This window comes from Protopterus annectens, chromosome 16.part0 (assembly GCF_019279795.1).
Source record: "Protopterus annectens isolate FY-2018-M chromosome 16.part0, PAN1.0, whole genome shotgun sequence".
In the NCBI taxonomy this organism is placed as follows: Eukaryota; Metazoa; Chordata; order Ceratodontiformes; family Protopteridae; genus Protopterus; species Protopterus annectens.
This window is the reverse complement of record NC_056750.1, coordinates 493,700,025-493,714,970: the sequence shown is the minus strand read 5'-3', so window position 1 is coordinate 493,714,970 and position 14,946 is coordinate 493,700,025. Positions and strand designations below refer to the sequence as shown.

At 41.7% G+C, this 14,946-nt stretch overlaps 1 protein-coding gene across 1 annotated transcript in view; it reads right to left on the bottom strand.

Moving 5' to 3' along the window:
* MAPKAP1 (MAPK associated protein 1) overlaps positions 1 to 14,946 on the bottom strand; it is a gene marked incomplete in the record, with an annotated part of 2,444,893 nt that overhangs the window by 539,877 nt on the left and 1,890,070 nt on the right. Inside the window, 1 exon segment of the mRNA XM_044057947.1 lies at positions 13,014 to 13,154. Coding sequence (XP_043913882.1) covers positions 13,014 to 13,154 — 141 coding nt within the window.

The following is a 14,946-nucleotide window of genomic DNA, read 5'->3' as shown; positions in this document are numbered from 1 at the left end:
ACCATCCCAGTAAAGAAATACCAATAAGTAAATAAATATTTTTTTCTTCCCATTATTTTACCATTCCAAGTCTTTTAAAAGTGTTTGAGAATGTGCACAGAGTAACAGGCTTTGATCTAGAGGTATATCCAAACGTTGATCTTTGCCATCATCAGGGAAAGGTCGTATTCACAGCAAATCATGTCATTTCAAGACAATAAGAGACACTGCAGCCGTGAAGTTCACCTCCAGTGTGAAAAGTCATACTTAGTGATGTGTGTGCAATCTTTATTGGTTGTTACACCAACTTGGAAATCTTCTTTCCTAAGAAATGCCTTAAGTAATGTTACTAATCTGTTTCATGATGTCTTCCTTGTAGTGCAGCATGTAGGTCATGTATTCTACAGCCCTAAAGTCCGGTATAATGTTTTTAACAAAATCTATCAAGGATTTTATACTCTGTCATTTGGAAGAATACCGAAAGTAGCTGTTTTTTTTACACCTTTAGGGGCAACCGAACTAACAAAACAGGACCAGACACAGGGTTTTATACAACTACTTATACCAAACCTATAACCTGTACAAAATATCTTGTTTCTTGAGAGTAGGTGTCTGACATGGGTTCTTGGAGCAGAAAAACATGTAGGACCTCAAGGAAGGAGTACTAGGGAACTGCAAAAGTTTTAGGCGCCTCATATTTTTAAACAAGAGCATTATCTCTTTTTTGGGCACTGCTCCTAAACCCCCACCTAAAATGTTGCTTCATCAAATTTAAAGTTAGCAATGACACATCCCTGAAAGGAAAAGAAGCCTTAAGCAGAACATCCACCCCAAAAATAACTACCCAAGGCAATGATACATTTGGTCTGAATAAGCCAGTGACCCTTCCTTTGAACAAGGTGAAAGTCATGGAGGACTTGGAGCTTGCCTTTCTGCTTTTTAAATAGAGGAGTCTATGCTGTAGAAGGCTTAGAAGGTATAGGCAGAACATGAGCTGCCTTTTACAAAATGACACAAAATACACTGAACCCACTGACATTGCCAACATTCTGGCAGACAGGTTCAGTGCAAATTTCTCCTCCCCCTCCCCCCCAAAAGGAGAAATAACCATCCCAGCAGAGTGTAGCCTCCCTAACATCTCAGATGCCCAGGTGAGAGCCGCCCTCTCTAAAGCTAAAAACACAGCATCAATGGGACCGGATGGTGTCCCGGGCTGTGTGCTACATGAACTCCAAGAGGAACTAAACCCACACATAAGGCTGCTGTTTAATCTTAGCCTTACTACAGGATACGTACCCAAAGAGTGGCGACGGCAACAGTGGTCCCACTTCACAAAGGCGGTGCTTCTACGGACCCTGGAAATTACCGCCCCATAAGCTTGACGAGCCTGGTCTGCAAAGCTATGGAGAGGATCATTATGGAACTCATAAACAAAGACATTGGGGACCTACAGACATTGGATCCTACCCAATTTGGCTTTGTCAAGGGCAGATCCTGCCTTTTGAACTTGGTCGACTTTTTTGAAACAGTCACTAAGGCCATTGATGAGGGCAAGGCAGTTCACACAGCCTACATTGACCTTGCAAAAGCCTTTGACACAATACCCCACTCGGGCATCATAGACAAACTCACCAGCTTAAATATAAACTCATATGTCACAAGATGGGTTGCAAACTGGCTCAAGGACAGAACCCACAGGGTCAGAGTTGCTGGAGCTATGTCAGACTCTAAGCCAGTCACAAGCGGTGTCCCACAGGGCTCAGTCCTGGGACCCCTCTTGTTCGGCATTTATTTTTCCGAGGTACAGGCAAACATAGGAGGATTGTGGCTGACAAAGTTCGCAGATGACTGCAAACTGGGCGCCATAATTGATACACCAGCGGACACAAACATCCTTCAGAGAGGCCTCATAGAAATGGATAATTGGTGCCAGAGCCATGGCCTTAAGCTGAACGCCAAAAAATGTATAGTCATACCCTTTGGGAAAAACAAGGTACCGACAAATTACCACATAGGCGGTAATCCATCAAGTACGGAAGAGGTAATCAGGGACCTAGGGACCCAGGTTGACAGTAACCTCTCATTTGACACTCACATTGCCAAAGTGGTTAGGAAGACCTTCTATATTGCCCACCTTATCATGAAGGGTTTCACATCTAGATCAAGAGAGGTCATTGTGCCCCTGTACTCTTCTCTTATCAGGCCAATGATTGAGTACAATGCCCCATTTGGGATGTATCTCACCCGACACCTGCAGCAGTTGGAAAGACCCCAAAAGTTCCTCACCAAGAGGATAAAGGGTCTTAAACATATGTCATATGCTGCCCGACTGAAAAAACTCCAGCTCTATTCAGTCGCATACCGCCTACTCAGAGGTGATCTGTGCCTGACGTACAAGGCCATGTCCAATCCTGAATTAATGGACATGCTCCACCTTAGAAAATCCATATCCATCAGAGCCACGAGAACAAGTGACTTAAACCTCAACACAGAAATAAATAGAACATGCTGGAGGGACAGATTCATAACCCAGAGGCTCCCTACACTCTGGAACAGAATCCCAGTCCATGTTAGGCAGAGCCCCTCACTGACTCTATTCAAGAGAAATCTCGACGAGTGGATGGGAGATCGTAGGTTTACCCCGGGGGTCATCTCTGTGTCACTACTAGACAGAGGCATAGTAAACTAAACCCTAAAAGGGCGTAGTATTCTCATCCTAAGGGGTGGTGTAAGCCACATACACTCTGGCTAGGCTTATAAATGCCCTAGGGCAGATAGCCTAGTACGAACCTATGAACCTATAAGACAGCAAATGTATGTTTAAACAAAGCCTACACGTAACTCAATAACAGGTGTATTAAAAACTGGCAAAGGAACCAAGGCATTGGGTACAAACAACTAGAGACAGAGAGAGAGAGAGAGGTAACAGAATGTGAAGAGGTCGAAAAGACATTTGGACTGCATGCTAGCTTGCCTATCATAAATTGCTATCAGACTACAGGCAAAGAGAAAGGAAGAGGGCAATCCTAAGTGAAAGACCTGCTCCAGTAGAGTTTTTAGTTGAATCTAAAACAGAGGCTGAAGTTAAATATACTGCATGATAACTGTAAGAACCAGAGAAGGTTAGAAAAGATCGGGAAAAGACACTGGTCAAGCAATTCACAAGAAAAAAAAAAGGTGGACTTGCGTATGGCTCCCAATTATGTAAAAACGTCTAGAAGATTTAGGATTTTTGCTTGGATGTTTTTACACAGGTAATTTTTCCTCAGGTTCTATAGCAAATGTTGGAGGTGTGATGGAGAAGAAAGAGATAACTGGGAACATATGTTTTGGAAGTGTATTTAGTTGGCAGACTTCAAACATTCCCTACAGAGTACTCTGTCAGAAATATACTGGATGAGTAAAGGAGTATAACTAAGGAAATTATTATTATTGGTTTTATTTTTTGAGCTGGGAAATAAGATCTGAATTGCCTACACATAAGTATGGCCTTGCTAAGTTTAATTCTGGTGGCTGCCAAAAAACAATTACTAGAAAATGGAAACTGAAATCTAAACTAACTGTATTTGAAGTACTGAATATTGTAACAGAGATAAAATAAAGTACCATTGTGTACACTTACCATAAATGTAGATGTTCGAGTGTATTCACTGTTGCAGTCATTGCACTTTGGTTATCTGCCTACAGGTAGCCCTCAGTCGGCCCGAATACCAGAGACTTAGTATTTCTACGTCAGATGCTGTCGCTCCAGGACTGACATCAGGTCATCAGGGGTATAAAAACAGGCAGCCGATGCCATTACATCAGTTTTTCTTGCCCCAAATGTCAGGAGGCACCCAAATAGGCAGCTAAGTTATGGTGAGGAAAACACCACCAGTAAAAAGTAAATACCAATACCAATACCCCTGAAGGGGTGAGTAATAGCCATAGAGAGGAGAGAGAAAAACCAGGGGGCTGAAGGGAGGGAAACCAGGACTGCAATAGTGAATACACTCGAACATCTACATTTATGGTAAGTGTACACAACTGTACTATGTTCTTTGTGTTTCACTGTTGCAGTCATCACACTTGGGTGGATTCCCAAAGCTGAAGAAGGGTGGAGGCAGTCAAGAAGAGTTACGGCTGGCTAGTATGCCTTACAGGACTGCTGTTGCAAAACCTGCCCTGGAACTGGAAAAGATAGGCAGGTGGTAATGCTTGGTGAAGGTGTGTACTGAACTCCAGGTAGCAGCTTCCAGGATGTCCCTGGTAGGGACTCCTCTGAGAAACTGCGAGGTAGATGTTGCCCTAGTGGAATGTGTTCTGACCCTCTGAGGGGTAGGCTTCCCATGGTGCTTGTAGCAGAAATGGATGCAGTGTGCTATCAATTTGGAAATTGTTTGTTTTGAAATGGCCTTGCCCTCTGCCCCTGTTGCAAAGCTGACTAGTAACTGGTCAGATTTTCTGAAGTACTTAGTCCTATCAAGGTAGAATCTGAGTTGTCTGTGCACATCCAAGGAGTGCAGGATCCTTTCCCCTTTATTTTGAGGATTAGGGAAGAAAGTTGGAAAATGGACAGATTGGTTGAGAGCCACACCAGACACCACTTTAGGCATGAGGGAAGGGTTAGTCCCGAGGAAACCCTGTCAGCATGGAAAATAATGAAGGGTTCCACAGCCATAAGTGCTTGTAGCTTAGACACTCTTCCAGCTGAAGTGATGGCCAGAAGCAAGGTTTTCCAAGAGAGGAATTTTAAGTCTGCTGACACAGCAGGTTCAAAGGGGGGAAAGAGTGAGCTTTTCCAGTACAAACTTAAGGTCCCAAGCAGGGGTGGGTGCTCTCCTTGGTGGCCTTAAGTTGTTTGCCCCTCTCAAGAACTGTTTGATAAGACGGTGTGAGAAGAGAGGTGGCTCAGTGTTGTAATGAGCCAAAATGGCTGAGGCATGTATCTTAACGGAGGAGGAGGACAGGCCTTTGTGGAGTAGATCTGTTACGTAATCCAGGATTAGAGGCAGGGAGTGCAGAGTTGTGTCCTCTCCTTTAGATAGAATCCAGGAGCAGGACCTTTTTTACTTATCAGCATAAGATTTTCTTGCACTGGGTCTTCTGGCTTCAAGAATGACGTCCAGCACCTGCTTGCTTAGGGTTGCTTGAGGAGAATTCAAGGAATAAACCAGGCTGCAAGATTTAGGGTTTGCAGTTGTGGATGCAAAATCTGTCCTTCCTGCTGAGAGAGCAGGGTTGGGCTCTGGTGTAGGTGCCAGGGTGGCACAGGTGACAGGCTGTGTAAGAGTGGGTACCAATGCTGGTGTGGCCAGTCCGGGGTAATCAGAATTGTCCTTGGTCTGTCCTGTCTTATTTTGAGTAATACTCTTGAAAGAAGGGGCAGAGGGGGAAAAGGCATAGAATGAGAGATTTACCCACTGAAAAGATAGGGCATCCACTTTCCAGGCCCTGCTGTGAGGATTCCTGGTGCAGTATTTGCTAAGCTGGTGGTTGTAGGGGGAGGCAGAGATCCACCTCTGGGGTCCCCCATTTCTGAATCAGAAGGTTGAAGGTGCTGGGCTCCAACTGCCACTTGTGGGGGTCTAGGAAATTTCTGCTCAAGTCGTCTGCCAGTGAGTTTTGTTTGCCTGGCAAGAACTGAGCTTGCAGATGGACTTGCATCTCCAAGGCCATGTGCCACAGGGCCATGGCTAACCTGCAGAGTGGGTAGGAGGGGGTTCCCCCCGCTTGTTGATGTACCACATAACTGTGGTGTTGTCTGTTTTTATTAGCAGTTGTCCTGGAAAGAGTAGAGATCTGAAAGCTGTTCAAAGGAGCGTCTAGTAATTTGATTTGACATGGTTTGTCAAGGTCTGCACCTTGAGCCAAGCATGTGTTCTCAGTACAGATCCAGTGACTGCTGCCCGGCACGATGCTTCTAGGGCATCAAAGCCACACTGCAAAGTATGCTTACTGATTTGGCTTGCAGAGTGCATAAGCTCCTGCAATTCTTTATTTTCTGCAAAGTCTGTAAAGGTTGCCACTTTTTGTTTAATAAGTTCCATAATATGCTGCTGGTACTTCAGCATGTGAAAATGACAATTCAATGCTCTAATAGCAAGAATTGCAGAGGTATATACCTTCTTACCCCATTTGTCCAAAGCTCTGGAATCCCTGTCCAAAGGGGTGGGATTCTTGGCTGTAGTAACCTTGATACCTTTAGGCCCCTGGGAAATGATCTCTGGGTCAGCAGTAGGATTCTTGAAAAGAAATTTGTCAGTGTCAGGTACTCTGTGGTACCTGTCTGGTTTCCTAGGGGCAGGAGGTAAAGTGTCAGGAGTAAGACTGGATTCCATAAAAACATCAACATCATCCAGGACAGGGGGTATTGCTAAAGGCCTGTGCTGAGGCAACTCTAGGAATTCTCGGAGTCTCTTTTTGGACTGAGGATAGTCTTGGCATTCCCAGTGGAAATGCTCTCTTAAGGTATGCAAGGTTTCACCAAAAGAAAAATCCTCTGGAGGGGAGGCAGAGGGAATGGATTCCTCTGCATCTGAATCCTCATAAGCAGATAAGGGCATGTCTTCATAATCAGAAATCTCAGAGTCATCGGACTCCTGGGCTGTGGAAGCTGTAGGGGACTGGTCTCTTTTTCTCTTAGCAGGAGAAGGCTGACTTCCCCTAATCAGCGTAATAAGGTCTTCTGCCATTCCAAGCATTTGTCTTTGTGGCATGGGAGCAGGTGCATGCGCTTTGGTCATCGGTTTTCTAGGCGTAGTGCTTACTCTGGGCCAAAGAAACTCGGTAGTTTTGGTTATAATAGAAGTCATCGGTATGAGTCGAACATCGGTTGAGCGAAGAACTGCCTCAGAAGCCAGTGCCTGTACAGTGGCTCCGGACCCATCCAAGGTAGAGACATCTGCAGGTTCCATAGTCGAGGAACAGTCTCGCGGCATACCGAACTCCGAATGGGTCTCGGTAGAGGCCTGCGAATCCACTGAAGTGGGCATCAAGGGCTGCAAAAGAGCCTCCCTGAGTACTGGGCGTACTGACGACTAGCTTAACAGAAGCATCGTCGGCAGCTTTGGACCTATGCGGTCCTGTCTCTGTCTTTATCCTTACGTTTTTTCGGAATATCGGTAGTCGGATGGCTTATCGAAGCCATTTCAGAATACGGAGATCGAGAGTGAAAGAATTTAGTGACAAAGAGAGCCTGACGATGAATGGTTCTGGCGTTAAATAAAGCACAAAACCGACAGCGAGGTACGTTGTGGTCTGGGCCTAAACAGGCAACGCAGTAAGAATGAAAAACTCTATGAGGTATTTGCTTTCCACAAGCAAGACAATTGTTAACTTTTTCTGACATCGGTTAGAGCAAGAAAAAAGGATCCCCAATGGGGTACTTAGCTTTAGAAGACTTTAGGATTATTCAATTCATAAACGAAAATTCAAGTAGTGGCCGACCGGCACTTCAAACTGTTTCTGCTTCGGGCTCCTCGGCAGGAAATACTGATGTAATGGCGTCAGCTGCCTGTTTTTATACCCCTGATGACCTGATGACCTAACGTCAGTCCTGGAGTGACAGCATCCGAAGCAGAAATACTAAGTCTCTGGTATTCGGGCCAACTGAGGGCTACCTGCAGGCAGATAACCCAAGTATAATGACTGCAACAGAGAAACACGAAGAACATCTGGAAATGAGATCTTCACAAGAGGGTGGGAGCAAATTACATTGAAAAAATTAAATTGTGGGAACAATGCATGCAGAATAATGTTTTGAAGAAGTGAGATTTAATGGAAGGCAGGAAATGAGCAATTTATGCAACACTGGACTGATGATTTTTAAACAAACAAAAAAATGATGTATGATGTTTGTAACTAGGACATAATCTTGATTGTTTTCTTTAATATGTTCCCTTATGTCTTAAGTAATACTTCAATAAAGGTATTAAAAAACTTTAGATGCATTCATAAACATCTTAAGGAACCAATGCCAGTTCTCCAGGCACCAAAAGGTGGGGTGTATCTAGATAATGGGCATCTGTTTTATATGCACAGTAGCTAGAGAAACAGGCATGCACTCCAACCACAATACCCAGGAGATCACTCATTCAAGTAGTAACAGAGACCATGGAGTATTCAGAGTCAGCACAGAAAAAGAAATTCAACAGATCTCCCATTGGATGTCTTCATTTTGAAAAACACCAGCATCAGACACCATTTTAACTACAATTTGCAAAACCCTGTGCTGCTACCTCCATCATAACTCCCCTGCTGAGGCAAGTGAGGTGCCTAGGAGAAGAGAGGAACCACAATCAATGTCAGCCTGAATACTGAAGGAAATGAAGGAATAAATTCACCAGAAGCCACAGCATAACAGATATCACACAGAACAGACTTGGACTGCTTGGTAAGCAACACTTGGTCCATTACGTTTTTTTTTTTTTATGAGTTGAAAGAACCCTATAGTTCTTTTTTTTTTTTTTTTTACAATGATTTTCCTTCACCAAATGCATAGTTTTTTTGTAGAAGACTTATGACTTACCGAAGGAAGAAGTACCACAGAAAAAAGTAGGTGATAAAGAAAAATAACCTATTACTCTTAAAAAGGCAAGTAAACCTCTTGCCTTCTAGCTAAAGTTTTCTTAAATAACTTAGAAAGTTTACAGTTTTAAAGTCTCTCAAATAAAACTACACTGCAAATGTAAGTAATATGGAGGAATTTGGTACCTACAAGAATATTCGTTGATCATTTACTTTCCTGGGATTTAGTTACTTAAAATACCAGATCATACTGCAGAAATAAAGGAAAGTTTGTTTGCATGTCTATGAAACAGACCATGGAGTGACTGATGACCTAGCAAAGCACTGACTGTCCGCATTAGGTGGCCAGAAAAAGAAAAATTGAGAAGGCAGAGGACATTCTCTTTTATGGGCAGGTTTCAAGATTTTTCATTTACCATTATGGATATCCAATGAATGGAATGATCAAGCTGAGGAACTAACATCAAACACGTGATAAAGCATTACTAGATTTTAATAAATTAACTCCCACAATGAACAGAAAACACATGCATCACATTCATCAAGCTAACAAATTCTATAACATTTACAGTCATCTGAAAAAAAGTCAATCAGTAAACAGCTTAAGTAACACCACTACTTGTCTGTGACATCTAGCAAAAAAAAAAAAAAAAAAAATTGACATTCAGGAAAGAGAACTTTGGATACTAGTATACTGAACCATAAAATCTATTGACATCTGCAGGACATGGCAGAATGTATACTAACAAGTTAAATGGACGGTGATGTAGTGCAGCGGTAGCATTGCCGCCTCACAGCAGGAGGTTCTCCGCTTCAGTTCTCTGCTTTAGTGCCTTCTGTGAGGAGTCTGCATGTCCTCCCTGCATTCATGTGAGTTTCCTCCGGGTGCTCTGGTTTCCTCCCACGTTACAGAGACAAGTGTCTGGAGCATTTCTCCCCGGGCCTCCACTGAAAATTGGCTTTGTTCCAAGTCGGACTTTCTCGGTAATCAAATGTTAAATAAATAATAACAGGTAACAATAATATAATAGCTTTTGCAATTTAAAACAACCACTCATTTTAGATTATAAAACTAAGGAAAGCTCTTATCTAAACATGTGATACTAATCAATGTCACTGCATGCCTGTAGAGGACATACTTATTTAAAAATGAAAAAAAAAGAAAATTAAAAGTGCATAAAAGAAAAACTTACCATTTGGTCAAGCTGTTTTAGAGGTTTTGTTACTGTACCACCACTTGGTGTGTGGAACACTAGTACCCCAACCTTGAATCCCTAAACATTTACAACCCATCCCTAACCAAGGAATTTTACGGCCAGATAAATCAATGTATAAAAATATCCTATTCTGTTATAAGACACAAAAAGATAAATCTAGCAAAGCTAGACTTATTTGTGATACCTTAAACCTCTTGTATCAGACGCCTCATGGGATATATGCAAATCACCCTTTAAGGACATCAAGTGTTCAGCTAAATGGCAATCCTGAATGTCCATGACTTTTTCTTTTACTTTCATTTTTAAGTCTCTTTATGGACAACTTCAGGCCATTAAAGCCAACCCCCTCTAACTGTGGACATGATGCCATATGAAGGCAGAAACATGCATCAGCACAGCATAAGAGGAATGTTTGACCTTTGTAAACACATGGTTAGAAGTCTAGCTTTGCTAGATTTATCTTTTTGTGTTTTTTAACTAGCTGTTTTTTAAGGTATCACAGTTAGAAGTCTAGCTTTGCTAGATTTATCTTTTTGTGTCTTTTAACTAGTTGGTTATCTGCGTGACCTTTTTACTCTCTGTTTTATTCTAAGTAAAATAATAAATACATCAAATCTGACGGGATAACAAAATCAACAAATTAGATCACGAGAAGCAAACTCCTGATCTTATAAAACTCTTGCCCTTCCATCATAAACAATAAAACTCAACTAAATTAGGGTCACGAGAATACTTTGAGAAGCACCAACACTACAGACAACCTTAAAGCTTTTTAGATATGTATATAAAATCTGGAATAATACCTTGCTATGCTCTGAATGGTACTGTAAAGGGTATCCACACTGACCAAAACTCCATAACTAACATCTTGGCTTATAAATTCAGCTCTAGTTTCATCCCAGCTACTATAACCTCGGTCCATATCAGCTAAAGCCAAAAGAAAAAAAAACACTACAGATGTCCGAATAATATGGATGCTTACTGGTCAGCTTAAAGCATCACCTAGCAAAACCCCTCTTAAACATTTTCAATCTAAGCCTTTCCACAATATACACATCTAGAGAATGGAGAAACACAACAGTCAACCCCCTCCACAAGGGTGGCCCTTCCACTGAGCAATGTATCTACAGAGTAATCAGTTTTACTAGCATTACCTGTAAAGGAATGAATGTACTACTGTAGAAGTAATCAACATGGACATACAAGATCTGTAGACTCCAGAGTGACCCTTTGCAGTTCAGGCTTTATCAAGAGTAGCTTGTGCCTATCTAACTTCATTAGCCTATGAAAAAAAATCACCAAAGCACTAAATGAAGGACTTCCCCTTCAAACTGCTTATCTGGACTTAGCCACAGCATATGATTCTATTCCTAAGTCTGACATCATAAATAAGCTAACGCAACAAAGCATCAATCCATTTGTGGTTTACTGAATTGATGACTGGCTATCAAACAGCACAGTTGTGAACAGATTCCCTGAATAGATTCCAAACTGCCATTTCCTACCTTCTCTTGAACAGATTCCAAATAGTCAATTCCTACCTTCCCTTAAACCTTACTCATCCCCTGAACATTATTCTGCAAGTATTACTCCTGCAAATTCCATTTATTCCTATGTAACTTGCTCCTTCCCTTTTCTAAAGATCTCACCTCTGATTCTTTTATCTCCTTTACAATATTCAGTACTTAAACTACAGTTGGTTTAGATTTGATTTCCATTTTCCAGTAATTGCTTTTTGGGCATCCAAAATCATTAAACTTAGTAAGGCATTACTATATATATAGGCAAATTCAGATCTGTCATGGTTTCTTGCCATAATCCCAGCCCATCCTAATTCCGCTTTACACTTCCATCATTCACCCATCATAAAATGCTACGCCCTATGTTGCATGCAAAGCTCCAAAAAATTCAACCAACTAGAGAGACCACAGCATTTTATATCCAAAAGATTCCAAGGTTTAAAGAACCACTCATACTCAGGTAAAATAAAATCCCTGTCCTTATTTTCTATAGTCTACAGATACATGCAAGGTGATTTCTGGCTTGTCTTCCAAACTATATAAAATCCTGCTATCTGAAAACCTCTTTTCCTCAAAAAAAGAAACTCATCAATCCAAAGACGTAGTTCTACAACACATTACTAGAAAATCCTAGTTCAGAGATAAATGTATCACACAGTGCCTCATTTTGCCTATGGAGCAAGCTTCCCCTACATATTACACAGTGTAAAACCCTGAACATTCATACTTCAATTAGATGAATGGATAGGATCTTGAAAATTCACCCCAGAAGTCACTGGCAACAAACTCATAACTATGATAACTAAACATTATCACATCTCAGTTTCCCCTATTCCTTATATGCATCCTCTTTTCCTCCACCTTCTCCCCATTTTCTTCCCCTCTATCATGGTCCTGTAAGGGGTAAGCCCCCTCCCCCATTAATCTGCATATACTACAAATTCCAAGTCACAAGACAGTGGGGTGAGTGGAGAAAACTTACTTTTATAAAATGATCATTTTGATAAGTTGCAGCAGTAATGAGTTGTAGCTCAATGAGACAATAGCCTTCCCTACAAAGCATTTGATTAAACATCACAAGCACCCACAATGACCCAAAACAGACATATGTAAAAGTGCTTCCTCAAAAACTTTGTTCAAATAACATGAAACTCAGTCTGCACCAAAGATTACAAATACGTTACTACAAGTTCTGCAAATAAATGTGGGGAAAGGTGTCTTGAAAGGTCAATGCCACTGGGAGCTATTCAACTATAAAAATGTTTCATTTATGGACTCCATCTCAGAGCTTCTGTTATTTTACAGTGAAAGACTGTGGGTTGAATGAAATTCAATTAAAAATGTAATTTAAACTTTAGTTGACCTAAATATGAAAATAATGAAATGAAGTAATGCACTATATAATTTAGTTTACTATATGTTTCAGTTAGATACAAATCCAAACAGGCACGTACCACTACCACCTAAGACATTCATGTCATTCTATCACAAGTTAAATTTGAACATGACAAGAATAGTGTTCTAATATTTGGCCTAAACAGATAAAAACCTGGGATGCATACAGTTACATATGTTGTACTTGTGTTTATTTGCAATTTAAGAACAAAAACAAGCATGCCACTCCCCTCTCTTAGTGAGCTTCATGCTCAGGGTTCCACTGAATCTTTTGCTGCAGGTGTACAGTTAAATTATGCAAAAATGAAAACCAACAGGCTGTGGCTGTTTTCATTCTGAAACACTGAACAGCAAGGCAGAGTGTTTATTTTTTACAACAGAGTGATGCACTTACCTAACTGAACATCTGTGGTAAAGCGTAGTCTGTGGATCATGCTGACCTTGAATGATTTATACTGATGACTGCTTAGCATGTCTTGCACTGTAGCAATGTCTATCGGGGGATCCTCTTCAGAAAAATCATCACTTCTTGAGCCTATGTATAAAAAGGAAGCAAAAGTTATTTATTACCTATTTTGAGGGCACATCTAATATACATGAATGTTTAACATTACAGCTTAAATGAAGGAATTTATTTTGCAATAAATACTCCTTGTAAACACTGTAGAAAAGTAATTTCCAGGGTTTGGATAAAATGAAATAAAATGAGAAGTTATGTACCTACCATAACGTTCCATGTTAGTTGTCTTCTCGCCTTCTTTCTTGCTGGATAGGTTCGGAGCCGATCCTCGGCTCCGACTCGGCCAATACTAAAGCTCGAGAGCTAATTCCACCAGCTCGAGGCTCCCCTATATCCCACAATGCTAGGCGGTAACTACTCAGATCTCGTTTGATAGCTAAAACCAAGCAGTTCTAGTCTCCATAGTATGGAGAAGAGAGAAAAGGAACCCACCTCTATATAAACCTATATGTAAGCTACCACAAACATAAAAGGGAGAATAGAGGTGGTAGAACATGTGAGAAGGAAGCCCCAATGGAAGATCCCAAAAATTCCTATCGGTCTGTCCAGGCTGGGGGGAAGGAGGGTGGGATGCAAGAAAGGCGGCGAGAAGAAGACAACTAACATGGAACGTTATGGTAGGTACATAACTTCTCAATGTTAAGTTGTCAATCTCGCCTTCATTCTTGCTGGATGGGACCGCGTCCCTAGCACCTTACCCCGGGTGGCTTATCGGAACAGACTCTTGAGAACAGTGGAACCAAAGTTGGCACGGTTTCTGGAGGCCATATCCAATTTGTAATGCGAGATAAAGGTATGAGGAGAAGCCCATGTGGCTGCTGCACAAATGGAATCTATTGGTAGCCTGTCCTGAAAAGCTACAGATGTAGCTAATGCCCTGGTTGAATGAGCTCTAGGTCTTGAAGGCAGTTTTTGATGTCTTGATTTCATAGATGAAGGTAATTATAGAGGTAAGCCATCTTAACAGGGACACTTTAGAAACTGGAAGGCCCAATTTCCCTTCCGCATAAGACAGGAAGAGCTGGTCAGATTTCCTGAACTGTTTAGTCCTGTCTAAATAATATCGAAGTTGGCAATGAACATCTAGAAAATGTAACTTTTGTTCCGACCTGTTGGAATAATCAGGGAAGAAGACAGGGAGATCGATAGTTTGGTTTAGATTTGCCTCAGAGGAAACCATAGGCAAGAAGGACGGATTAGTCTGGAGGGACACCCTGTCTTTATGGAAAACTAAATAAGGACGACTGCAAAGAGCATGAAGTTCAGATACCCTTCTAGCTGATGTTATGGCTACTAGAAAAAGTGTTTTCCATGAGAGCAACTTAAGAGGGCATGAAGCCGCAGGTTCAAAGGGGGGGGGGGATCAAGGACGCTAGGACCAAATTCAAGTCTCACTGAGGTGGGGGATCTTTGACTGGGGGCTTGAGCAAAAAGACACCTCTTAGAAAGGCTTTGCAGAGTTTATGGGACATGATACTGGAGTTCGAGACACCTACATGAAAGTTAGATATAGCAGCTAGTTGTACTCTAATGGTAGATGAGGAGGAGCCTAAATGAAAGAGCTCTGCCAGGAAGTCTAGGCTAGACTGGATAGGTGCAGTGAAGGGGTCTATATTTTTTGATGCTGCCCAGAAGGAAAAACGTTTCCACTTACTATTGTAAATCCTTCTGGTAAAAGACTTGTGAGAGGCTATCAGGATGTTACGGACCGAATGAGAAATTAAGGGAAGCCTGGCTAGGGTAGGAATCGGAGAAACCACGCTGTGAGGTTGAGAGATTGGAGGGAGTGGTGCAGCTGGCCCGACTG